This window comes from Mustela nigripes, chromosome 7, assembly GCF_022355385.1.
Source record: "Mustela nigripes isolate SB6536 chromosome 7, MUSNIG.SB6536, whole genome shotgun sequence".
NCBI lineage: Eukaryota > Metazoa > Chordata > Mammalia > Carnivora > Mustelidae > Mustela > Mustela nigripes.
The window spans coordinates 109,643,010-109,670,416 of record NC_081563.1 but is presented as its reverse complement, the minus strand read 5'-3'; the positions used below and the strand labels follow the sequence as shown (position 1 = coordinate 109,670,416).

The 27,407-nt window shown below is 46.8% G+C and overlaps 1 protein-coding gene across 1 annotated transcript in view; it reads left to right on the top strand.

The window, feature by feature from the left end:
- Positions 1–27,183, top strand: part of LOC132021744 (phosphatidate cytidylyltransferase 2) — a 56,377-nt gene extending 29,194 nt beyond the window's left edge. Inside the window, exons 2-13 of the mRNA XM_059406573.1 lie at positions 11,926–12,062; positions 13,308–13,404; positions 14,160–14,257; positions 16,176–16,315; positions 18,095–18,153; positions 19,010–19,092; positions 21,004–21,091; positions 21,635–21,703; positions 22,606–22,758; positions 24,458–24,577; positions 25,538–25,641; positions 25,902–27,183. Of these exons, the coding sequence (XP_059262556.1) occupies positions 11,926–12,062; positions 13,308–13,404; positions 14,160–14,257; positions 16,176–16,315; positions 18,095–18,153; positions 19,010–19,092; positions 21,004–21,091; positions 21,635–21,703; positions 22,606–22,758; positions 24,458–24,577; positions 25,538–25,641; positions 25,902–26,034 (1,281 nt within the window). The 3' untranslated portion in view covers positions 26,035–27,183. The remainder of the gene's footprint in view (positions 1–11,925; positions 12,063–13,307; positions 13,405–14,159; positions 14,258–16,175; positions 16,316–18,094; positions 18,154–19,009; positions 19,093–21,003; positions 21,092–21,634; positions 21,704–22,605; positions 22,759–24,457; positions 24,578–25,537; positions 25,642–25,901) is intronic.
- Positions 27,184–27,407: the final 224 nt, after the last annotated feature.

Below are 27,407 nucleotides of genomic sequence, written 5' to 3'. Positions count from 1 at the left end.
GGTCGTCGAGAAAGCAGTGAACCCATTTGGCTCTATGGGTACTGGCACCTGTTTGCTCACCAGCCTTGGAGTTTTGAGGGATCTTTCCTGGGTCCCACTTCCTACCACAACTAATGTTAACATTAAAGATAAAAGTCATGTTACCAGCAAAAGTGGGTTTGCTGGGAAATGACAGAGACTTGTAATCTGAAACAAGAAAACTGCTTCCAAAACCATGGGCAAGTTAACAGAACAAAGAAGAATGGTCTACCATGGAGGAGAATGGGGGAAGGTGGCAAGGCTGTTTCAAACAAAAAGTCCAAGGGAGTAAACTGGAATGGTAGCTTTTCATTGGCTGGGTTGGGACTGTCTCTCATTGGCTGGGCTGTTACCAGGGAAGAAAAAGAACCTTTCTTCCTCCTGCTGAGATAGTAAAGTAGTAGTGACTTGACCTACTGACTTGAAAGATAGTGTCTTCCTGTTGGGTCTGCACTTGACTAGGAGAGGTAGGGCATGAGAGCTTCCCCTGCTGGCCTCCTGACTTCATTGTGAACAAGGCGTCCTTTCTTTAATTTTCACAAAGTGATACGAGTTTTAGAAAGACTACTGGCTCTGAGGAGAAGGGAGGCTGGGAGGGAGCAATTAGGAATCCATTGTAGATGAGACATGATGGGGGCTGGGATGAGCCTAGTCACTGCTGAGATAAAAAAGGATAGATTTGATATATTTTGGCTGTGGATTCAACAGGACTTGCGTTTGCAAATAATTTGCAAATCTAGTTGCAAATAAGCATGAAATTGATTGGCTTAAACCATTCTTTGTCCTTGCCTTTCAGGTGTTGGTCATCCTTAGGCTGTTGTGGAGGTGCATGCCAGTGCTAGTAGCACCTGATTTCCTTTTTCCTCATGCTAGTGAGGGAGAGCTCAAGTGTCTCCCCCATGGCCTTTTTATCAGATTCTAGAGCTATATTTTGATTGTACCATCTTAGGCTAAGTGCCTACTCTAAAACAATCATGGCTTCGGCTGGGGATAAAAATGCCTCTTCAGGAAACTGTTGCTGTGAAAAAGGAGATGGAATTAAAATAATTAGTTTGCACAGACTACTGTGTGCCCTCTAGGAAGAGTGGAATGGATTTTTGGAGGGAGACACCTATAGTGTCTAGTACCTGGGGGAAGATGAGGGGAGAGGAATTAAGCATCACTCCCAAGTTTCTGGCTTATACAGGATACAGATTGTGGTGTCAATTACTTTTGACACTTTTGTTAAATTACAATTACAATTACAATTACATGTGGGCATGGTGAGCCCTCAGGATTACCAGTTTTGTGGGCAACATCTGTAGTTTTGTTTAGATAGTTAGGTTTGAGATGCCTATGAGACCTTTCTGGTGGAGGTGTCATTAAGTATTTGGAAACAGTAGTTGTGTCTGCCACTGGAGGAGGGATTGAGGTTGGTGGAACTGGTAATTAAAACCGAAGGGCTGGATGATGATAATTAGGGAGAGAGTGTAGGGGGTTTAGAATCTGACCAGAACAGTCCAGCATTTAGAGGTCTTGGAGAGGGAAAATAGTACAGATACTGAGACAGAGCAGTCAGATAAGATGAGAACCTGGAAAGTGTGTATCATGGAAGCTGAGAGAGGAATGTTTCAAGGAGGAAGCCGTAAACCAGATCTAACATTGCCAAGAGGTACAAGATGAAGACTGGAAAGTCCATCCAGTTTGGCAGCACTGAGGCTGTTTTATTTCTAAACGTGTTAGAAATTTCATGTTTGTTTTAGTTCTGAGAGCCTGGGACATCACACTGAGGCCATGTTGGTTTTTCTCTGTTGAGGAATCTCATAATCACTTGCCCTTCAGCAGACCAGGCAGCTCCCGCCCCTGCACCTTTTTTCCCTTCTAAACTTTTTTATTAAAGGAGCTTTTCAAACACAAAAGAGAATAGTTTAATCAATTTCCTCATACCCATTATGTGGTAAGGGCACGCTAAGGACTCTTTCCTTTTAATTATTGATTTTCAAAAGATGATCTAGTGTCCCAGCAGCCTTCAAAGGTAGCCAGTGTGGCTTCTTACAGTTATCATTATGAACTCACAGATTTTCATATACTTGTGTTTAAATCACATTTAATCTTTTAACACTCAAATTATCCCATCTTTGGGGATCAGGAGTCTTTTATTTCTTAAATGGCTTTCTTGTTTTCCTGTGCATCCTTAATGATTTATCAAAAAAGCCATTTCACTTTGTTGCTTTCATAATTTCATCTACAGTCAATACGACAATTCTGAGATTGAGAACACTGTTAAATTTTTTTTCCCCCAATGGAGAGGAAATCTATTTGATTAGCATGTATTTCCATGACTGTTGGTTATGAATCAGGAGTACCAAAAAAGTGACAATATTCCAATGCTATAAAACAGCTTAGGGTGCTTGCCCACTTACAGGGGCAGGGGAGGTTGGGGCACAAACCACGGGGACATCAGCTCTCATGTCCACTTACCTTGTCACCTTTGTAGTAAGCACTGTTGGAGATGAGGGAAACTGAGGCAGGTACCAGATGGCAATTTATGATTTAGGGGCTTGTCAGATATGGACCTCAGCAGCTGGTCTTGGTTTCACTTTCTGGCAGAGGTCTAAGGAGCACACTTGAGCCCATTTTTGGGATTGCAAATATATCTTTCTTTTTCATTTTACTATATTTTTGGGTAGTATTTTTTTTTAAAGATTTTATTTATTTATTTGACAGAGATCACAAGTAAGCAGAGCAGCAGGCAGAGAGAAGGGGAAGCAGGCTCCCCGCTGAGCAGAGAGCTCAATGTGGGGCTGGCTCCCAGGACCCTGGGATCATGACCTTAGCCAAAGGCAGAGGCTTTAACCCACTGAGCCACCCAGAGGCCCCTTTTGAATAGTATTTGATATATTCTCTTTGAAAGAGTCTTTCTCTAATAAAGAGGAAACTTTTTTTTTTTTAAGTTGCTTTCTCCCTCAGCAAGGCTGAACACTCGTTTTTCCTTAAATGTTCAATAAAGATCCATGACTAGGGAACAGAAAGTAAGAGGACCTATTGGATTCCAGCAGGGCTTCTAGTATTTTGTGCTCTGACTCTGTAAGACAGTGGAAAAACAAGTGATCTCCTCAGGACAGAACCTTGGGCAGAGCCTCCTGGGAGACAGAGGCCATTTTTCCACCTTTGGTCATCTCTGACCTGAATGAAATAATGTCTTGCGATGATGGATACCAGTTAAGAGTTGTATGGTTCTTCTATTAGTAATGGATGCATTTACTCCAGAGGGAGGTTGAGTGGGAAAGGTGGGAGAGGGTGTTGGGAGAAAGGAGAATTCCTGTTCATTCTCTGTCATCCACACTCTTGGTTTTATGTATGAGACTGGCATTTTTGAGGAGGTTGGGACCCAGTCCTGTGTGTGAATCTGAAAGCCTTACATTCAGACAGCTTCTTCTTCTGTTACTGAACTGTTCTCAGAAATACCTCTATTGCAAATCCTGGGCTTTTTTCATCCCCGATAGCATTTAGGATGTGTTTGGCCACAAATGACTGAAACCCCAGAATAGAAGTGCTCTTCTCTCTCATGTAATAAGCAGCGCAGGCCCTTTTACTGTGTTTGCCCTATTAAACAGTCATCCTCCATAGCTGTTCTTTCCTCGTTGTCAGCTCATTCCATCTTAGTCATTCATAAGAGGTGGATTTCACCTCCTCATTTGTTGCTGGAGCCCCAGCGAGGCAGTCTGCATTCTAGTCAGCATGAAAGAAGAAGGGTAGGATTGTACACAGCATCTGTGCTAATAACTCACTGGCCAGAGTTGGAAAACGTAGTCTTGGTTCTAAGCCCAGCTAAAAATCAGGGCTTTTATGACAAAGAAAGAAGATAGATAGTGAGACCATGGGCTTCAGCCCTGTGATGCTTCATGTAGTACTTGTTTTGTTTTAAAGATTTATTTAGGGGTACCGAATGGCTAGTTACTTAAGCATCTCCTTTGGCTCAGGTCTTGAAGAAGCCATGGTCCTGTAATCGACCCTTGCATGGATTTTTTCCCTCTGTCCCTCCTCTCACTGGAGCTCTTTCTCTCACTCACTCTCTTTCTTAAGTAAGTAAATAAAGTCTTAAAAAAAATATTTACCTGAGAGAGAGTGAGCAGGTACACAGTTGGCCACATGCATACAACTTGGGGGAGGGACAAAGGGAGAGAATCTTCAAGCAGACTCTCCAATGAGCATGGAGCTCTACATGGGCTTGGATCCCCCGACCCTGAGATCATGACCCCAGCCAAAATCAAGAGTCAGACGCTCAACCGACTAAGCCACCCAGCCGCCCCCCTCAAGTACAGCAGTACTTGTTAAGAGCACAGAAAATGAGTTGCTAAGTCACTCAGCTCTCTGCCAATTCAGGACACCCTGGATCCTCTTGGAGTGATTGGCTGAGTCCCCTTAAGCATATGTGGTAAGACCTGCTTAACTGTCTTCTCTGTTGTGGGCCCCATGCCAGATGCTGGATGTACTGTGAGGCAGTCAACAGCAGGAGTCCGTGCAGTGTGGTGTGTCCTCTTAAGAAATGTTAGGGGGCCACTGGGGCACACAGGGAGTTGGGAAAGCTTTGGAGAGAAAGGGATCTTTTAGCCAAGATTCAAAGGGTAAATTAAAATTGGCCAGAAAGAAGAGAGATGGGTGTCCGTAGAAGTGATGTGCAAAGACTGTTCTAGGTAGGAACAGAATGAACAAAAGCCCTGAAGGTGACAAAGTACGGCCTGTTCTAGGAACTGACTGTACTTCAGAATGGCTGTGAGGAATGAAGCTGGGAAGGTAAACAAGACCCTTATCTCAGAGTGCCTGGAACATCATTGAAACAAGTGTGGACCTATCCTGTAGCTATCTATCCTTCAGATCACTAGAGGCAAATTGCCTCCATTTAGACTGGGCTGCTCCAGAGGGAGTTCAGGACAGGGAGTGACAGGATCAGATTTTTCTTTCTGAGTCAGGTTTTTAAAAGCTGAGTCTCGCACACCTGCATCTTTCATGTCCTTTCTCTGGAACCCTTTGATGTGGAGTGCAGTCACCTGTGGACATAGGTGAAGCAGTCCATCTGAAGTAGCTGAGCACATTTTCTGTGGGTCATATTGATGGGAGGCTTTCAGAGGACAGGGGTATGGCCATATTGCAGATGACTGTGAACTTTCAGAGTAGGACTCCTCTTCCTTGATCTTTTGTCTAAAGAAGTGAACTTGGCAAATGGGATTAACATTAGAAAAAGCTAGAAATATTTGCTATTCCTAACACTACATACACACACACCCCACCCACCCCACCCATACTTGACTTTCTTAGTAGGAGGGACACTTAGGTCTCTGATGCTCTTATTAAAGATAAGCCTGTTTCTGGCGATTTCTCTCCTGGGGATGTGTCTATAAGTGGGGGAGTGGATTGCCCTGGCAGCTCCCACAGGGTTTAAGAAGATGGCAAGCCCAATATTTAGCAGAAGGGTTAGGCTCAGCCTGATGACTTTCTTCCAGGATAAGGTTTGTGATTTGCATCTAAAGCGGCGCAAAACATAGTTTGTATGAATTCCATAATTCACCGAGTAAATGAAACTTATGAATTTGAATGCACTGCCAGTGGAAAGGGCTGAGTTGTTGGAAGCAGAACCAGCCAGTGCCCTGAGCATACCTCTTAATGAAATTTCCCTGAAAGTGAAAAAGAGAGGGAAGAGCCTAGTGGTTGCTATCACTTATTTTTTTCCCCTAGTTTTTTGCCCCTTATGGGCAAACAGGAACAGAATATTAATATGTTTTCTTTAGGAAGGTAGAAAACTGAGTTGGCATCTGGTAAGGAAATGGGGTATGGGATAGGGTGAGTACCTTCTGCCCAGAGTCTGGTAGATACAATGCCAAGGGCTCCTGTGTAGCCTGGCCACAGCCACACTTTTTTTTGCTCAAGTTCTGACCGTCAACCACTTGGGGGTGTCACTGTGGAGTCTTGAGAAACAATAAGGTCAGAGGGTGTACCCTGACACCAATGATGACCAGAAGGGAGCCCCAAAAGGATGCTGCCTTGTAAGCTTTCATAAGCTCAAGGCAGTCCTTCAGGAAGCACTGGGAATTAGGAAGGAGTGGGAAGAGGGTAGGGTTTTCTACCCAGAAAATAACAGTGAAAATGAGCTCTGTGAGTGCAGGTCCATCCCCAGGCCAGGAAAAGCCAGGCCTCAATTGCAGGGAGCTTCCCTTCCCACCTGCTGTGTTCTCTGGCCCTCTCTCATTGCCTTCTCTTGCTTCCACTGAAGGAAAGTTTCTGTGCTGTGCTGTTCTGAGCCTCGGTCAGGGCTAGGGTTGCCTTTTGGGCAGGGGGCCTGGAAGGCTGGTAGGGGAAGCCTTTCCTAGAAAGAGTTCCTCCAAAAATGTCAGCAGGCCTCAGGCCTCTTGTGAGCCTTGGTACCCATGATATTCCCTCTGTCCCTTATCAGTCAGACTTTCTGCTTTCCCTTCAGGGTCTAAGTGGACAAGGAAGGCCCAGAAGGGAGCTTTTTTCTTTATTTTGAAATTTCTTTTGTTTCCTGTTTACACCAGCTCCAGGCCCCTTGGGGAATGACTAAGGGACTGTGGAGGATGGTTGTTGATGGAGATAGAATTTCAGAGCCTCTGATCTGGGCCTTTGGGTTGAAAGGGAGGGGCTGCCTGGAAGCTGGGCTGAGACAGTTTAAAGCAGCAAAGCAGTTTTTCCTTGCTACCCTCCCGACAGGGAGGGGGATGGAGTGGGACTGGACTAGTCTGGTCCCGCTGTGAGGGCCACTGGGGAGGCAGGGGCATGGGTGGTGGCATGTGAGCTAGAGATCACAGTGGGTTCTGTCACTCTCTCCATGCAGTCTGATGCTTTGGTCTGTGGTAGGTCAAGTAGAATTCTCATTAACTCATTAGGTCACCAAGTCCTTGGGTGCCTGCTCTGTTCCAGGCACTGCTCAGCACACTGGGAAGCAGGGAGCCCATGGCCACTGAGATACTGCCGAGTCTGACGTGTATGTGATGCTTTAGCCCTGTGCCCAGCTTGCACAGACTTACGGAGTTATGTACGTGTACTGGTAGGCCCATTATAAAGCATGCACAGGAAAGAAAATACAAAGGAGAAAAATAGAAGTTAGTTGTAACATTTCTTCCCACACTTCAGTGGATTGTGTTGCACACATCCCACTCCAGAGAGCACTAGTATGGGCCGCTGCCTTTATGTGTCAGTAGCTTTGGGAAGTGGGTTACTTTTGAGTTGGGGGGCTGCGTACTGGGTGAATGGAAGCCATGGAAGAGGAAGCGGGACAGGGCGATGCTGAGCTCACGTAACTGGTGAGCACATGGGCCCCAGCAGGTCCTGCCGGCCACCATTCTTCCCATGCCACCCTCCTTGGGAAGGGTGCCCAGGTTGCCTGGTGGCAGCGGGTGGGGGGATTAAGGCTCTATGTTGCTATCCTATGTGCCCTGGTCAGGATACTGAGGGCTGTGGGTGGCGGTGTTGCTCTTCCGCCTCCCTCTTTATCGGTTTCACAGACTTCCATTGCTGTGGCATTTGATCATTCCAGATAAGATAAGGGATCCTTTCTTCCCTGGGAACACCAAGAGATCTGAGGCCCCCGGGGAGTATAGTGAGCGTCAGAGCTGGGGCCTGGGCCCTGCTCTCCCAGACTGGCCACTGCTTCCTCCTGCTGGAGGTCATCCTCTGCATCTGCCGATCTTGTCATCCCCTGGAGGAGCGCACCAGTGTACCTCTAGCACCTCCGACTCTTGGTCTGGCATGTGCCACCTTGCTGCTGGGCAAAAACTTGGGCCAGGTCCCTGGCCCCTCGGCATCCCTGCCTATGATGGAAGTTGCCGCTTGGACTTGGCTGCTTTCACTCAGGCATAAGCAGCCAAAGAGGAAGTCCCTGAGGTCTGAGCGAAAGGCCTTTTCCCACGGGGTGGAAAGGAGCCCCGAACACCGTAAGCCTCCAAGTTCTCTTCGCTTTTTATTCCCTTGGCCTGTTCTCTTGTGACATCTACACCAAGGGGTTGAAGTGGTGAACTGGGGGTCAGGAGCCCAGAGAGCTGGCTGTCTTGCCTGCTCCCCATCCATGTTTTTTGGGCTATGCCCTTGCCCCTTGCACAGGGATTTGCCCTTCCTCCTTGCTGGGTCCTATTGTAGCTTGTGAGGGAGTGGTTGTCTGGGTGGGTGCTGGTCTCCTGCTCAGAGGGTGCCTCCAGTAAGGGTTCTGGAGATGCTGATTCAGTGACCTGCATCACGCATGGGTCCTGGGGTTACTTGCTTATGAGGCAGGTAAAACTTAGAAAGTTACCCTCTTTCAGGCTTGTTCCTTTAGGGTGTTAACTTCATTTCTTAGCTTTATTTCTTAACTTCATTTCTTAGCCCCTGCATCAGGCAGGGCTGGATCCCAGGACTTTGAGATCATGACCTGAGCCAAAATCAAGAGTCGGCTGCTTATCTGACTGCGCCCCCCAAGCACCCCTTATAGCATCTAGAACTATAGATAGAGCACTAGCTCTTGTACTGCTTTCTGCCCCGGATACCCCACTACCCCTCACCCCTTCTCGCAAGGAAGGACAGGAGTCAGGGTGATCTTGCAGGACACAGTGCTGGGCAAATGCTCATCAAAGGATGTGGAAGGACCAGAGAGGCTCAGCACTGAGTTGGAGCTCACTGCCCCTCCCCTGTGGGCACTCTGCCTGGGCTCCTTCCTGCCCTTCCTCGCCTAGGGAAACCAGCAGCCTTTGTGAATCTCCTTGACGACGGATGGATAAGTTAAAAATAACCTTGTGCTGGGGCATGCATGCGTGCGTGTGTGTGTGTGTGTGTGCACGCGCACATGCGCTTGTGGCTGGATACAGGCTCTCTCCCATGCTGGACTCCAGCTAAGCCCCTGTGGCTTCCTGATGCTCCTGGTGAACAAATGTGGGAGGCCTTGGTAGGGCCCAGGAGGTCACATGCTGAATGAAGCTCCTCGGGTTAGGGGTCAGATCTAGATAATCTGCAGCATCATTCCTGTGCTGATGGTTGCCACTGGGGTGTGGGTGTTTATGTTAATATAAGGAAGGGAAAGCTTTTCTGAATGCCTCAGTCTTCGTTCACTCTAACTGGAGAGGGATGATTCCAGAGGCATTGCTGTGGTTCAGAACCTTCAGTGCCGGATTAGGACAGAGCCATGCGGTGGGGGTGGGGGGGGGGGCGGGGGGAGTTTGGCAGTATCTCTTTAGGAAGGAAGATCTTTCTGGGCCTGTTTGATAAGGTGAGGACACTGCAATATGGAGGCACTTGCGTGGACTTGTCCAGAGCCCCCTCGCTGTGCTGTGGCAGCCTAAGGAACAGTGACCATGTCATTAGAAGCTAAGGCTCTTGCCTCACATCCTGCTGATGAGGTCATCTGGATAGGTCCCTCACCAAAGCCAGCTGCCTCTTATTAGCAGTCTTACACTAGTTAAAGCCCTCGGTTTTAGTGTAGTTTAGAAGGAGCTATTTCCCTGAGGGCAGGGGCTGGGTAGCTCTTTACCATACCTGGAATTAATTCCTGGCTTCCTCTCTCCATTATTTTCCCATCCATTTGTAAGCATTTTGCTCTGTACCAGGCATGGGTACGTGAAGAGGAAAAGGTGGTCCTTGTCTTGAGGGAACAACAGACAAGTACAAAAATATCCCCATCAGTCTGCATTGTGGCCAGCACCCAGAATGAGAAGGTTAAGAGAAGGAGTGATTGGGTTAGAGAAGGCTGGGAGAACACAGTGACACAGGGTACATGGTACAATAACCATGAAACGGTGCTCTATTTCATGTACTTCTTGGGGAAATTCAAATTATTCAACTTAAGAAAAAGTGACTGTTTTCTTTTTTCACAAACATATATAACAAAATCTTTGAAGATGTGGTGAAATACCTGTTTGCCATTTCTAGTTTACTTCATAGTGAACTTCTTGCCGAAAAGTAAAATGGGGTCCCCAGCCTGACCTCCACAATCCCGTCTTCGCGGCTGTCGGCCCCACACCTCCATACTCAGGGTGCGCTGGCCCCTGGCGAGCCCGGAAGCCTGGGTGCCCTGCGGCTCCCTGTGGGCTAAGGTCTGCTCATCGGGAACGTGCCATTCCTCCGAGGCAGTGGTCCACACCCTACCCGGGTGAACACACTGTAGAAGCTTCTTGTACTAGCTGTCTAGCCGTCAGGAGGATATCAGGAATGAAGACATCCTGAATTCCCTCAAGGACCTCTGACCCAGTGGCGGGTTCGAGCCCACCCTCATCCTTTTTTGAGAAGTGCGAGGTGAAGTGTGTGCAGGTGCACCTCCTCTTCACCTTCCTGCTCTGCCTGGCCCCAATGACTACCCCACTGCCTTCATGACTGACCCCCACTTCATCACACGGTCTCCAGTCTGCCGCAACGATGTCGCCTGGAACTTCTGGTGGGCCCAGATGGCATGTCTGTGTGCAGTCCAGCCATCGACGTCCAGCCTGATTTCGAAGACCTGCTGTCCCAGGGGCCCAGCTGTGCTAGGGTGCTCCTCCCCTCTCTGCTGCCTGGCAGTCACAGTGCTGTCCTCTGGGGAATTCATTCACGATGGTATTTCCTCAAACTCTGTGTAGAGGAATGCCTGTGGTCCAGGAAAATCCCCTGAGATGGGCACTTCTTGTCCATCCCAGCCCCACCCCCTCACCAAACCAAGTTTCCTTACTAATAAAGTGTCAGGTGTCAAAAAAAACAGTAGATTCCAAGATGCTTAAATAAAAGGAAATGTAGTGGGATGAACATGGAGAAGTCAGAAGACCTGGGTTAATAGGAGATTTGGGGCCCACCATTGAACTTGCTCAGATAAGGATCTTCCTGTCTCCTTTCCCTTCCTTCCAGAATGACTCTGTGGCTCCCAACAGGTATGGGAAACAATCTTACAGCTGTTGAGAACTCTGCAAATCGAAGCAATATTGTTCGACTCTAATTTGAAGTGATTTGACTTCTTTTCCATCTCTTCCCAACAGCAGTGGTTCTAAATTCTTGTAAGAGATAAATGCTCCGAGTAGTAAAGTCCCTAGGATTCAGAGCAGCCTGCCCTTGGTACTTTGGATAGAGAACCAATTGCTGGCATGACTCTGCTCCCCTCGTGGGGGGGTTGACAAGCAGGGTGAGTTTCTGACATGGCCGGAGCCCAGATGGCAACTCTGTGGGTGACATGGCAGGGTCCTCTGGTGCCTGGGGCTGTGTGGCTGGAAAGGACAGCGGCACCCCAGTCTTGGTGAAGCCAAGACTCTAGTAAGCAGTATGGTGTGTTTTCCATACTGCCTAGGGCTGGCCTCCTCATGGGGTGCTCCTGTGGAGTCTGGAAGTAACACAGCAGACTTTGGGGCATTTAGTTGGGGGACAACAGCCTGCATACCCGGCTCTTCTCTGAGAGCCTGGCCAGAGCCACTGGCCACTCTGGGGGTACTAAGGTTCCACAGCATGTTGTGGGAGAGCAGGGACTTTGCTGCATGATTTAGGTGTTGGTGGAGAGGTTTTAGAGGTGGATGTGTCTTTCTGGGTCCCCGCGGCCAAACCCTCCTTGGCAGTAAGCCTGGCAGCAAGGGCAGGGTCAGGAATGAGGTCCTGCTGAAATTCAGGCCTGCCTCCCCTTTTGGATACAAAAGAGTCCCTTTCCCCCTCCTCCAGACTGTTCCCTCCCCTGCCTCTGGGAGGGCAGGGGGGATTGAGCAGATAGTGGCTGTTCCTCAGTCCCCCATGGCAGATGTGTGCTTCGCTTCCAGCAGAGTCGGCCCCCTCGGCACATGTCAGAAGAGTGTCGGGATCGCTGTGAGTCCCATCTGCTCTGTCACCTGGCTGTGCTAGGTCCTCGAGCCTTGTTGGGGGGTCTTTTCCCACAGATCTCTTATGACGGGCATGTACTTCTCATTTTTGACCTTCTCCTCATCCTGTTTTTCTGCTGTGTAGGAATTGGAGTCAGAAGTGAAGATAGATGGAGAGACTGCGTCAGACAGTGAGAGCCGAGCGGAGACTGCTCCTTTATCAACGTCTGTAGATGATACCCCAGAGGTCCTCAACAGGGCCCTTTCCAATTTGTCTTCAAGGTATAACCTGGCTTCATGATGCAGATGCTTGCAGGGGCCTCACCTCAGGTCCGAGTGCTGTGGAAAACCCAGAGTCCTCAGGCAGCCTGTGGTCATGGGACGTGAGCCCATGGCTATCAAAGTGTACAGGCTTGGCCTGCCCGGAGGCAGTGGCCACAGTCTCCCTGCTTCTGCTCAGGCCTTCTCTGAATGAAACCTTGTGCTTGATGGCAGCTATGAGAACAGCCTAGAAGGATCTGGCCTTTGAAGGGTGCTTCGGTGGGGCCGGGAGGGACAGTAGTCTGAGGAGGAGGAAAGTGTGGACAAAGGGGTGGTGGCACGCAAGGTTGCTGACAACTTGTGAAGGGTTTGTGACTAATCAACAGGCTGCTTTTCACAGAGGAGTCCAAGTTTCTAGGTCAAAGTTTAGTTTTCCCTCTCCCACACACATCCATTGTGGACATTCCTTAAATTCACCCAGAAGAATTGAGAAATCTCAACTCGGGTGAATCCAGAGCTAAAATATTAGTCCCTTGAGACTCTGGTCCTCCAACACTGGCTATGTGGGCAGATTAAAAAACGCAAACTTTAAGACCTCAAAACATTATCTGAAGGTGTTGCTATGTTTGTCTTGCACACATACGTCTCTTTGAAAGGTAGTGTCGTGCAATGGTCAAGGGCTTGGGTTCTGGAGCCAGACTTCTAGGATTCAAATCTCGGTTGGACCACGTCACAGCTATATGATTTGTGTATATCCATTTCCTATCTGGAAGGGTTAGTAGTGTTGAGGCTTAAATGCACTAATATATGCTGAGTCCTTATAAAAGTGCCAGATGCATCTTTGTGATTGTTATTACTGTTGTTGAATGTTGTTCTTACTATAAAGATACAGGAGCAGAGTGATGCAGGATTTTGCTGCTGGAAAAATGTGCATTGTTTTTCTTTGGATAGAGAGCCCTAGAAGCCATCCAAGTAAATACAGAAGTGGGCACCACATTTCCCTTGGGACTTTTGCCAGATTCGTTTGTTAAGATAGTAAGCTGGGAGTATTTTTCTGTACACCTTGGAGCACCTGCTGAGTTTGGTGTGGGTGAGGTGATGGCTGTTGGCCCTGCTTTTGCCCGCATGTGGCTAGTACCTCTGTCAACGGGAAGGAGGTACGCTGCAGGAAGGGATTGATCTCTCCTTCCGGAAAGAGCAATCCCCCTTGACTTTGTGCTTTGCTTCTTTCCCGGCTCCTAACATGTTTTCTCCTTCTCCTCTTAGATGGAAGAACTGGTGGGTGAGAGGCATCCTGACTTTGGCCATGATTGCATTTTTCTTCATCATCATTTACCTGGGACCAATGGTTTTAATGATCATTGTAAGTGCCACTTTGCATGCTTTTTGGTTTTGCCTTCAGTTTTTCCTACGGCTCCATCATCTTAAGTGTAGGGTATTGGGTTGGTTCTGGGAATCAGTGGGAGTCCTGGGTCCTCAGACCACATCTGCCTTAGAACTGTCACTGCTCCCCTTCCAGGAGCCAACCGGAGGGCTGTTGGCATCAGCCAGTTGTGTGTAGTTAAAGATATCTCTTCATTTTAAAAGTTGATACTATTATTTCAGCCGTTTGATTAGCCAGTGACCCTGGCTGTGACTCTATGTGACTCTCCGTTTTGTTTCTTGTTTCCCTGGGGCCTCACTGTGGGGCTTAGGACTTTGATTTAAAAAATCCCAGTCCACAGCACTGCTCTCTTAGTCTTCCTGCTGGCACGGACAGGGTCAGATGACTAGTGGCTGACTGCTGAGCAAAGCAGTTGGGGATTTTCAGGTATTTCCATTCAAAGTCAAAAGGGGGAAGAGATTGATGGAGTCCAGGGAAGTACAAAAATAAAAAGTTAATTGAAGCTTCAGAGGGGCCTATTTCTTGGATCTAGTCTGTGTGACACAAAGGACTGCATTGCCAAGGGGGTGTGGAGTAAGTGGGAAAGGAGGAGGAGAGCAGAGTCACTGTAGGACTGACATCCTTAAATATGATCGTTTTTCTTCAAGGCCCATGACCTCTGTGTGGGTTTCTGTTTCCAAAAATGGTAAGAACTGGGGAATTAGCAAATACTCTGATTATTTTCTATCTTGTAGGTGATGTGTGTTCAGATTAAGTGTTTCCATGAGATTATCACTATTGGCTACAACGTCTACCACTCCTATGACCTGCCCTGGTTCAGAACCCTCAGCTGGTAAGCCCTCTAGCCCCACAGGGGCCCTGAACGGATTTGGATGACGAGCGTTTTGTTATAGGTATTTACAGTCATGGTGGATAGAGGGGAGTGATGGCCTCCCACTCAGATAGCCCCTTTAAGACCCAAGTATTTTATGTGGCTGGCCTGTGGGGAGTGTTTTGTAGTTGCCTGGGGTCTGGAGTCTTCTACATGACTGCGTCTGTGAGCACGTTTGCCTTGGTATTTGGATTTATCAGATGTTGCACAGCAGCCCCCACCTCTAGACCAGCATATTTTTTATGCTCTGATGTCCCGGCATCCCATGAGAGTCCTCTGTAGGTTGTCTGTGCTGGTGTTGCTGTCTCTGGAACTTGGTTTCCTTGTCCTTGAGACAGATGGTTGAGACTGAGTCCGTTGGCTTTGGAACCCTCATTCCTTGGACAGAGGTACCTTAGGGGCTAGGTGGGCAGGAGTGACCGTGAATACAGAGGATCTGGGCTCCTCAGAGAAGCTCTGGTCCCTCTCTCATAGGAAAGGGCTCAGCTGCCTTCAAGCAGAACAGAATCAAAACCTATAGCCCAGGTGATGTCTGAGGTCCCTTTCTGATCTGAAACTCTGCTGTATTGGCCACACTGTCCTTGCGGGACACGTGAGCAGAGCTCTGCGTGGTGCCGAGAGGACTTGGGGCAAATATGGACCCTTCTCACCTTCTGTGCTGGGATGCAAGGGTTGGTTCCATGACTTAGCAGCCTGAAAGGAATGTTTCATGCCTCAGCAACGTGGTCATGACCAAGGGAGCTGACGTGCACAGACTTGGGCTGGACACATCCTTCCTAGAGATGCTTCCCCACCAGCCAGCCATGCAGGCTGCCTCATGGTCTCCACACAGGCCTATGCCTGCCACCCAGGTTCAAGTGTAGGTTTCTTCATGGCTCTTCTAGAGCTGGCAAGTGGTATTTTAAATTTTGATCACACACTCAGGGTGTCTGACTTTCGATTGTGGTCACTGACCAAAGGGAGTGTTTTTCATGTAACAGAAGACAAATCCAATATGAGAGTTCTTGAACTTTTACAATTAAAAAAAAAAAAGAAAAAGAAAAAGAAAGAAAGAACATGGCAGAGAGAAGTCCTCCACTCTCTTTCCTACCTCAGGAACCTGGCTGAGTATTTGGAGTAGGCCTGCTTGCTCCCATACTCTGAAGCACCGCCGAGGCTCTAAAGGTATATGAGCCATGGCTGCCCCCTGCCCAGAGCTCCAGTAGAGGAAGCAGGTTATACACACATGAAGAGTTAATGCTGGTGAAAGGCTGATGTGTCAGAGATAGGCTTCAGGGAGGCAGATACTTTGAGACCGAGAATAATTAATTGCTTAGTGAAATGACCAAATACTACATACTATAGAAATAAACATGGGGGAGCCAGAGACCATGTTAGGTTGTACAGGCTTTTATGAAGAGAATGGTATTTGAGCAACGAGTGACAAAACGGGGCGAGTGAAGTGGATGTCCCAGGCTGTGGGAGACAGGAGGGAAGCGAATGGTGGCAAAGCCAGAGTAAACCACTGTGAGAGGTGTGCGGGGGTCCTGGAAGAGAGGAAATAGGATGGGGAAGCAGGATGAGCCACGCTCTGGAAGGTCCTCCTGTGGTGGCATGGTAGATTAGGCATGGTAACTTTGCAAAAGGGGCAAAAGCTGAGTCCCAAGTTTGTGACAAATGGAGAGTGAGTGAAAGCTGCCACAGATTTCCAGATGGACTTCCCAGCCACAGGGTTCCCAGTGAACAGGGAACCATGGTTGGCTTGTTCTCAGCAAGCTGCCGTGGGTGGTGCAGGGTGTGGGGGTCGCGCGGGCTGCTGCTCTGAGTTTTTGCTGGCAGCCTCACCGGAAAGGAGAGGCCACAGGTGCTCCCCACAGCAGTTACCTGTCTTCTTTTACAGGTACTTTCTACTGTGTGTAAATTACTTCTTCTATGGTGAGACAGTGACGGATTACTTTTTCACTCTGGTCCAGAGAGAGGAGCCTTTGCGGATTCTCAGTAAATACCACCGGTTCATTTCCTTTACTCTCTACCTAATAGGTAGGCATTCAGCGGTTCACCAGTTCTTGGGTTTGTCTTGTTTGTGTTTGCTGAGTAGAGGTTGGGGCACTTCTTGGTGCCTGCACAGTCTTGATGATGTTAAGCTTGATGGTGCAAGGCTGCAGAGCTGAGGACCCTGCCTTAAATCTGAGTCATAGCAGCTCTTGACTAAGAAGTGGGACTGAGGGCCTTGTGTGGCTGTGGGGACTGCAGTCATTGCCATCTGTCCTTGTGTCCCAACCTCTGTGGGAGGGCAGCATAGCACGGTCCAGTCTTGACTCCCCTGTTGGCAGAGATTCTGCGGTGAGATCAAAACAAAAACCACCCAGGAATTTGGGTATAAAACCCAGCAGCTGTCTTTAGGGGAGTCACCTGAGAAGCTGCGTGAGGGACACTGCAGTGTGGTGGAGATTTTACCCAACTGGGTTTAAAAAGACTTTGTGACTTCGGAGGAGCTGGGGCTTAGTCTTTGGGTCTCTTGTTCTCTGGAGCTAAAACAGCAGACGCACTGTGAGGATTTGATCAGATGCATTAAAAGTTCACAAACAGAAGGGTGCTGTGTCAATCTAAACTCAGTACTACTTGAGAGTTAAGTGTTAATGCTCGTGTTTCTCATAGTTGCCCTCAAAGCCAGTTTGAGGCACAGGAGAAATTTGTTCTGACCTAAATTTCAGTCTGACCTATTTTTGATGAGCTTGATAGCAATACTTGGCTCCATGAATGGCCCCTGGCCATTAAAATAGAAAATTCACCGCCAAGGGGGTCTGTTGCTGATGAGCATAGTCTGAGAGTGTGCCTCAGGCCCTGAGAGTAGCCCCCCATAGCGGAAGGCCAGGGGTCTGGAATAGCCATGTGTCGTCTTCTGGGCAGGGCTGTGTTTAAGGTGCCTACCCACTCTTCTGGGTAAGCGTTTCTCTCTTTCCTGAAGGAGTGTAGGGGCCTTAAGGTCTATATTTATTTTTATTTTTATTTTGCCACCATGTGGGTCAGTGTAGAGATGCAAGGCTCTGACTCCATGCTAGGGAGATCTGCCCCCCTTAGCCAAACCTATAATTTAGGACAGGGGTCAGCCACCTTTTTCTTTAAAAAAAAATGTTTTTTTAAAGATTTTTATTTATTATTTATTTGATAGAGAGAGAGATCACAAATAGGCAGAGATGCAGATGGGGGTGGGGAAACAGGCTCCCTGCTGAGCATAGAGCCCAATGCGGGGCTCGATCCTAGGACCCTGAGATCATGACCCGAGTTGAAGGAAGAGCCACCCAGCAAACCCCACTGAGCCACCCAGGTGCCCCCAGCAAATTTTTTCTTAAAGGTCTAGATAATATTTTAGGCTTTGGGGCCCAGAGGCTCTTTGTTGCAACTCTTCTGTTCTGCCCTGGAGCATGAAAGGAGAACCCCAGATAATATGTAAACAGGTATGGCTGTGTTTCAGTAAAATTTTATTTGTGAAAACTGGTGTCTGGTCTAACCTTTGTTGTTTGACCCCTGCTCCAGGATCAAAATGTTCCTCTCTGGTGAACAGTCTTTTAAATTGAGTGTAGTCTGCAAGATTTAAAAAAAATATTGCCTTCCTTTGATTGTCTTGAAGGAGTCTGTTTTTGCTTCTGACACTTACTGGAATAGCTAGGTTTATTCCCCCTGGGCTTTGGAATTGTGCATTGCTTAACTGCTGCAAAGAAATTGGCCAGAAGACCGTTTAACACATCTAAAGGAAATGATTAGGACAAACATAATGCAGAGTGTGATTCATTTTGCCCTTTCTCCTTCTCAAACTAGGGTTCTGCATGTTTGTACTGAGTCTGGTCAAGAAGCATTATCGACTGCAGTTCTACATGGTAAGCGAGATGTGTGTGTGTGTGCATGTGTGTGTGTGAATTCTTGGCTTAAGTGAAGTTCTACAGAAACTCACAAGGCCTCTATGCTTTCTGTGACAGATCAAAACTCTGGAACACAGTCTGTTTTGTGTGCATAGAACCTGGAGCATGAAGGGATATCTCCCATTTAAGTTACCCTGCTCTACATCCACCTAGACCCAATCACTGTTAACTTACACCCCCAGCAGCCTCTCCACTAGGACCTGTAGGTGGCGTCCAAGTGCGGCTCAAGGTGAAGCTTTAGGCAATGCCCACAGATACTCTACCTGCTACATCACTTCCCCAACTTGGAAGCAGCCCCTCACTGAGGGGCCTAAGCAAGGGTCCTAAGTAACATTTTCTTAAGATTTTATTTGTTTACTTGAGAGAGCGAAAGAGAGGCAGCAGAGGGAGAAGGACAAGGAGAGTCCCCACCCACTGAGCAGGGAGCCCGACCTGGGGCTCCATCCCAGGACCCTGAAATCATGACCTGAGCCAAAGGCAGGTACTTAACTGACTTAGCCACCCAGGCATCCCAGCACTCAACATTTATGGAGAAAATGAGACGTACCCAGGCTTTCAGAGCATAGAAGGACTTGTTCACTGGCGGGCCCTGTGGTCCCTACTTTTGGTGGTAATTGTAGCTGGGGGCAACGTTAATCCCAAATGCCTGTTCTGTACCTTTTTACTTCCAATAAGACAGGTAGAGAAGCAGACATATTTTCTACCTGTTCTGTTGTTGTTGTAGTTTAGCAATTTCTATTTGTTATTGACTGTTATTTGAAGTTCCTTTCAAGGTAACAGGTAGGTCAAATGTATTCTTGATTTTCTTTTGCAGTTTGGCTGGACCCATGTAACATTACTGATTGTTGTAACTCAGTCACATCTTGTTATCCACAACCTATTCGAAGGAATGATCTGGTGAGTGATGTCAGGGAGGGAGATTTCCCTTTTATTTTGTGGATTTTTCTCATGTCCAGGTAGACTGAGAATCCCTGCTTACCTTCTAAGCCAGGGGTTCTCACCTTGAGCTACGTCAAAATCCTATTCAGGGGCTGGTTACAACACAGATCACTGGGCCTCACTCCTGAGGCCTCAGCAGATTCAGTAATGAGAATTTGAATCACTAGTACATTCCCAGGTGATGCTGCTGGTCAGGACCTATGCTTTAAGAACTGATATTCTAGACTAACAAGTACATGGATAATTAAAGAATCAAAGACAATGCAACCCTATAGCAACAGATTTAAAAAACTAAAGGAAAATGTCGTGATCTGGTAAAATGTAAACTACCAACAGTCATGCAGAAGAAAACTTGAAAGATCACTAACTGTTAAAGATCTTTGAAAATTACCTAAGAATCCATACCTGGGAAGAAAACAACCAATGATAATAGCAGAGTTTTATCTACCCCTTCATACTAAAGCTGATAAGCTTGGGGAGGCAGAAAGAAGAATGTTAAACTGATTTCTCTAATGATTACAGATAAACCTTTGTACATATTGGCAAATAGAATCCGGCAATGTGTCAAAAGCACCATGTACTCATTACTTAGTAGATTTTATTCCAGAAATGCAATGGTTTCAGTAGGAAATCTGTCAACATTTATGGAAATCAGCAGGCTGAGAAAGCCGGATGATTTTGGTGAAAGGCAAAGGCATATCCTTGTTTATATAAGAGGTACTGAAGTGTTGTGCTTAAGACCCCAAACTGTGCTCTGTTTCCAGATCTCAGAATGAGGGTATAGTAATATTCACCTCCTGAGGAATAAATTAGTAAATATATGTAAAGTGCTTGGAACAGAGACTAGCTCATATAAATGCTGGTCTTACCATGTTTAAAACAATGGTAGTAATGATCTGGGGAGGCTCGCGATTTTCCCCTTTCAGTTTTTGTTAGGTAATTCTAAAGAATGGCTTCTGATAAGTCCTTATCTTTAGGGCCAAACATGCCACTTGTTTCTACAGTGAATCATATTAAAATCTCTGGTTATTGGTTTTCAGCTTTACCTACAGGATTTAACTGTAGGTATAGAAAATATGAAGAGCAGAGGATATGTGCAAGAAGCCTGGACGAAGTAAATACTGGGCGGGGTTGTGAGGATACAGATGCTCCCTTAACAAACAGAAGATATTGCCTCTAGTTGATGGGCTAGGAAGTCAGAGATTTACGTATATTATGTTAAATACAGAACTTTAAATAGAGGACATTTGAAAAACATGATGGTCAGGGAGTGGAGAGGGGGGAGAGCAGAAGGATACAAATGTGGAAATGGCCTCCTTTGTCATAGTGGGGATCAGCAGGTGAGGAGGGGGGCGCGGGAGCTCGAAAAGATAGCTAGATCTGTGAGTTGTGGTTCTGTGCTCAGCGTAGCCCTAGGGAGAGGGAGTGCTCCTGAGAGCTAGTCATAAACCGTTCACCTAGATAAATTATGAAATAGACACGAAGTAGTCAGGAATGAGTAAAAGTAGTTATTTGGGGGGAATGGAGATAGGGATGGGGAAACAAGGAAAACTTTCTCTTCTTTACAGTTCAAATTTGTATTACCACGTGCATATATTACTTCATAACAAAAAAGGAACACATGACATTTTATAGAATCCCACCTCCATTTACTCGGGAGCCATTTGATAAAGATTGGAATGTCTGCTGTGTGCCAGGTACTAGGTATAGCTTGTCTGGTATTTTCTTTCTTTCTAGCTTATTCCTTCATGGATGACAAGTACTTAACGGGTTATTTTTTTCCTGGAGTTGATGAATGGCATTGTTTTGTAGACCTCTGAGGTACTGTCATCTGGGGAGAGTTGGTTTTCACTTTGGTTTATTCTCTAGGTTCATTGTCCCCATCTCTTGTGTGATCTGTAATGACATTATGGCCTATATGTTTGGCTTCTTCTTCGGTCGGACCCCACTCATCAAGGTAAATGGGTCACCCTAACATGAAATACCACTGTGAGGGAAGGGTGGTCCTTTTTGTAGAGTAGATCAGCTTGGGGCAGAAGAAGTCTAGCTTGTATGAATGTCTTCATGTCGTCCTGGAGAAAGGCTGGCAAAAACTTAGTTTCAGGAGAAAAGCCAAAGGAAGATGACTATTCATAGAGAAAAAAAGAGCTAACAGAGAAAATATCTTATAGATTATATAGACACATTTTTGGGACTTTGATCGGAATTTGCGTGTTGTCATTTAATTATATTTATATATAATATAAAATATATTTTAAAAATATATTAAAAAAATATATATATATAAACTGGGACAGACAGAAACTGAGGGGTATCAGGCCAGGAACAAGGAGAGCAGGCAGGGGTTGTTTTAGAAGGGAAGGAGGTTAACAGAATGAGGTGGGGTTTTTGTTTTGTTTTGTTTTGTTTCTTATAGTAGGAAGGTTTTAAATAAGTAATCATTGTTCTCAAAGCCAGTTATCAAAATGCCCTTTGTTAAGAGTTTGCTTTCTGTCTGTAGCTGTCCCCGAAGAAGACCTGGGAAGGCTTCATTGGGGGCTTCTTTGCTACTGTGGTGTTTGGCCTTCTGGTAGGTGGTGGTCTGCTGCTGGGTGGGGGAGTGGACAGAGACCTCCCACCCTCCCTCAGAGCTTGTCCAGGGCTAGAGAGCTTGTTTCCTGAGGCCCAGGACTCTGTCCTGCTGCACGGTAACCTTGCCCCTGAGGGGCGTGAGTATGGCACTCTCTGTAACTAGCCCCATGCCAGTTCTCAAACAGGGTCTTGGCAGCTGAGGGGCGGGGCCATGTGTGCCTGCACTCCCCTCGGGCTGAGGCATGCGATGCCCAGCAGGTAGTGTTCTTGTCCACCCTTTTGATATTTCAAGGTTGAGTGACTGGCAGCTGAGAGTAAGGGGGGAGGCGGGCTCTGCCGCTTTGGCTGAGGTTCTCTCCCATGTGCATCCTGTGGGAGGAGGATGATCTTCCCGCCCTAACCCTGCTTCTGACCATCAGCCCAGCCTCTCTCCTTTTTCAGGGGTGTCTAGCTGTCCTCCAGTACTGATTCCCTTTCTTCATTGCTCCTCCACCTTCTTCCCCCAGGCTGGCTGTTTCTCACTGTACCACTCCCTGACATCCTGCCTCCAGTTCAAATGAAATTAAGGGATCCTGAGGAAAAGGGACCATAGCTCCCCTAACTGGGGAGAATCTTCTTGTAGTTCTTTGCCCAAATTCCTTCAGGTCTTTCATGGATTTTGACCTAGGTGTTCAGGCAATTCTGTGTAAAGCCTCAGCAGGCCATGTACCTGTTTTCAAATCCTTTTCCAAATTCAGGCAAAATACACCTGTGGGGAAGCATGAACCTCTGATTTAGTACCCAGCTCACAGTTAGCAGGGTCCTAGGCACTGTGAGGGGGACAGCCAAGCCCCATGTGTGGGGCCTGGGTGGGCTGGCTGGGCCTCGTCTCTTCTGCCCGACTCTGCTTTTCATCCTCAGCTGTCCTATGTGATGTCCGGGTACAGATGCTTTGTCTGCCCCGTGGAATACAACAATGACACCAACAGCTTCACTGTGGACTGTGAGCCCTCTGACCTCTTCCGTCTGCAGGAGTACAGCATTCCTGAGGTGATCCAGTCGGTCATTGGCTTGGTATGTGCCACTCACATCGGGCAAGCTATCCTTGGTTAGGTAGTGACTATAGAGAGAGAGAGCCCTCTCTCCACCACTGCCACTCCCTCAGAAAAAGCTTAGCTTCCTCCCTCCACAATGCCAGGGCCCAGGATAGAGGAGACTCGTTCAAGTCAGGTAAGGGCGAGAGCAGAAGGAGACCTTTAGTCTCACCTCAGTTCATGTAGACCAGTGGTTCTCAAACTGTGCTCTGTGGATCCCTAAGGAACCCTGAGATCCTTTCAGGGGGCCTGTGAGGTCAGTTATTTTCATAATAATAATATGACATTATTTGCCTGTTTTTACTTTGTTGACATTTGCTGTGAATGGTGCAAAAGCAGTGGTGGGTAAGCTCACTAATGCTCTAGCACAAGTGAAGGCAGTGGCAGGAAACTGGACTAAGTCATGGGATTCTTCATGCCACACACTCGCAGTTAGAATAAGCCAGCTCTTCTCAAGAATGTCTTTGATGAAAACGTAATGTGGTTCATTTTATTATATTCTGACCCTTGAATACATACCTGTCTATACTCTTGTGTACCCAAATGGAAACTATGCCTAGAACATTTCTGCTAAATATGGCAGTCCGGTGCTTACCTAAAGGAAAGTGCGCATGTACCTGTTTGAGCTGAGCTAGCTGCTTTTTTTTAATAGGGACATACTTTTTACTTGAAAAGAACTGACAAACTCTAGTGTTTCAGCCTTGTGTATTTGATAACATTTTTCTTGAAAATGAATCAAGTGAGCCTGTCACTTCAAGGAAAACCCCTGACAGTGATTGTTACTGATGATAGAATTTGGATTCCAAGTGAAAATTAATATTTTGGAAAGCATGTACCTGTCCCCGGAGTTTGACAGCTTCCTGATACTTCAAAGCTTTGTGGATGAGAGCTGCAGTGATTTTTGGGTGTGTGTGATTTTTATAGTGATTTTAACATAACGATGTTTTGACATTGCATATAGCAAACTGTCTACACTTGGAAGACTTACATAATTCGGTGAACTTTTGTTTTCTAAATGGCCAGTGCGTGGTGTTAGAACTGTCAGGTGTGGGTCAAAGATCCATTCAAAGTGCAAAACAGGTTAATGGATTTTAATGTTAAGAGCACAGAAAGTTCATTTGTAAGATTTCAAATTCCACACTGCACCAAATTCTTAAGAAACTACCACTTGTCAAGTTCTGGTGTAGTGTCAGAGAAGAATACCCATAATTATCTAAAATACTCTTCCTTGGGGCACCTCGGTGGCTCAGTGAGCTAAAGCCTCTGCCCTGGGCTCAGGTCACGATCCCAGGGTCCTGGGATCGAGCCCCGAATCGGGCTCTCTGCTCAGCAGGGAGCCTGCTTCCTCCTCTCTCTCTGCCTGCTTCTCTGCCAAGTTGTGATCTCTGTCTGTCAAATAAATAAATAAAATCTTTAAAAAAAATAAAGTACTCTTCCTTTTTTCAGCCACTTAATTTGTATGAGGCTGAATTTTCTTCACATAGTTCAATTAAAACATCATACTGCAACAGACTGAATGCATGATACTGAATGTCCTTTATTAGGCTGAGCACTAGAGAGTTACAGACAAAATCCAGTTTTCTTACTAATTTTGTATTTGGAGGGAAAATAGAGTTCATTTCATAAAGACTCACTTGTGTTAACAAGGCATCTTGACTGATTTCATTTATCCTTCTTAGACAACAGTCTGGATGTACCCCTTCCAGATCCACAGCATTGCCCTCTCCACGTTCGCCTCGCTCATTGGCCCCTTCGGAGGGTTCTTTGCAAGTGGATTCAAACGAGCCTTTAAAATCAAAGTAGGAAAACCCTCTTTTTTGTTTCTCTCATTGTCTCCCAGCCTGGTCTCCTCCTGTCCCACCCCATCCACTACCCTCTCCTTCAAAATTCTGAGCTGTAAATACCAAGCTATAAACCAGACTGTTAATGTGTGCTCCTCTTCACCCATGGGTGGGATTTAGGCTGGTAAATTTAAAGTACATTGTTTCCGGGGCACCTGGGTGACTCATTTGGTTAAGTGTCTAACTCTTGATTTCAGCTCAGGTCATGATCTCAAGGTCCTGAGATCAAGCCCCACATCAGTCTTGGCACTGGGCATGGAGTCTGCTTAAGATTCTTTCTCTGCTCTTTGGCCACCCCCTCCCCACATGCGCTCTCTCTCTCTCTCTCTCCAAAAAACAATAACAACAACATTGTTTCCAAGAAAATTCATCATAGTTGACCCTTGAACAACACAGGGGTTAGAGGTACTGATCCCTCCCTCTTGTCCCCATCCTCCCACGCAGCAGAAAATTCACATATAACTGCTGACCAGAAGAATTACTGATAACAGTTGATTAACACTTATTTTGTATATCATACATATTATAGACTGTATTCTTACAATAAAGTAAGCTAGAGGGAAAAATATGTGATTAAGAAAATTTGAAAGAAGAGAAAATGCATTCACATCAATGTACTGTATTTACTGAAAAAAATTCATGTATAGGTGGACCCGTGTAGTTCAAACCCCTGTTGTTCAAGGGTCAGCTGTAGTTTGATTTTCAGTGTATTTGTTCATATATCTTGTATCTTTCTTCATAAGAAACATTATATCATAAGACTCTGTCCTATTATACCCTCAGCATTTGAACCAATACTTCTTACTTTCTGTTGCCCTTAGCTACTCAGGACAGTAGCTGGGCTCAGAGGTGGGACAGTAGGCCAGGGTTTGGGGTTGGCCTCCCCAGGTTCACCAGTCTTGCCCCTTCCTTTAACAGGACTTCGCCAACACCATTCCTGGCCACGGAGGCATCATGGATCGCTTTGACTGCCAGTACCTGATGGCCACCTTTGTTAATGTGTACATTGCCAGTTTTATCAGGTACAGTGCCTTTCCATCTGGACCAAGTTGGTGGGATTCTGAATGTGGTGAAATTCTAGAAGTGTAGCTACAAATCAGTGGGAGGGAAATGCATCCCAAACATGAATGCGGTTTTCAGTTGCTACTCTCTCTGGGTTCTCTGAGGGTCCCCCTGCCCTCCACAAATAGGGAATCCAGCGGGAATAGCAGCTGTTTGAATAATCAGGCCCCAGAAACTGCTGGACTTCCGCTCAGCGCTGTTTCCTCACATTCTCTTCCAGGGGCCCCAACCCAAGCAAGCTGATTCAGCAGTTCCTGACCCTGCGTCCGGACCAGCAGCTACATATCTTCAACACCCTCAGATCTCACCTGGCCGACAAGGGGGTGCTGACAGCTGCCGTGGAGGATGAGTAGCAGCCCCAGGCCCAAGACGGCAGGAGCAAGCGAGCGAGGGGCTAGGGGAAGGCAAAGCCTCCCTGGTGTGACTCAGTCGATGACAAGGCTTCAACTCACTGTCTTTTTTTTTTTTTTTGTAGAGCATTTTTTATTTGTGGGTTTTCAGAACAATCTGTATATACAGTCTATGTGCTTATGATTTGGGTCGTGGGTAAACTACAGCTCTGAGTTGGAAAGAAATCACCGGGGTCAGACCTTTCAGGCTTTTTAAACAGAAGTTTTAACCTGGAAGACAGTGTTGCCCACCTGGGCTGCATCTGCTTGGTGCTTCTTGCTCCCAAGCTAGAGTTTCTGTTGCCGGGCTCCTTCAGGGAGGGAGCGGATGTTTATCTGTGGCTGACCAGTTCAGGGCCCCTCCCCTGCCCCCGGCCTGCCCTTGTAGCTGCCCCCCAGCTGCAAAGAGGTGCACGGCTTGGATGTCTTTGGGGATGTCTTTGCTGCAGAGAGCTTTCACCTGGGCCTCTCGAGAATCCCTGCCCTGAAGCGACGGGACAATTGCCTTCTGTCTGGAGGGACAAAGACTGTTTAATTAGATAAACATTCTACCCGCAAGATCCTGTAGGGCGTGAGCTCTGCTTTATGACCTGGGTTAACCTTACTTCATCGCAGACTGAAAGAAGGCTTCAATATTTTTTTTCAGGAAGCACGAGAAATTATTTATAATAGTCCGAAAAAGTACACTGTAATATTTTGAGTGTATGGGGTAGAACGTGCGGTCACGAGCCCTTCCCCCAGGTGGTCGGCTCACGTGGCTCCTCTTGGGCAGTTCGGCTAACTGTGTCTTTTCAGGGCTGATGCCTTTCACCTTTGTGCTGTAGACTTGTTGCTGCTGAATCCCTCCTGGGGGCTCTCCTGTTAGGCAGGGAGCAGGGGGTTTCTCATTCACGTGCCCTTTGCCTGACAGACCACCCTTGTAGCTGCTGTGTTGTGTATATACTACTCTAAAGGCAAGTGCGTACCTGTGTGTGTGTTTTAAAAAAATCACTTACTTCTTACAGTGATTTCAGTTGTACCATGACTTCTTCACTGCAACCACAAAATCCTGCTTACAACTCTGGAAACCTAACCTGATTAGAGGTATAGAGGTGTGACTGTTCTGAAGATTACATGCACACTTTATATATATATATATACATATATATATGTGTGTGTATATATATATGTATATATATATATATATGAAATGTGACCAGTTTAAATGTGGTTCGTATTTTATTGAGGGACCTTTTTTTCTTTTAAACTGTGATTCCCCCCCCCCCCCCCCCCCGCCTTCTGATAGGAGTGATGTTGACTTTAGGGAGACAAGTTCTTTGTTAGGTCAACAAGCAGGG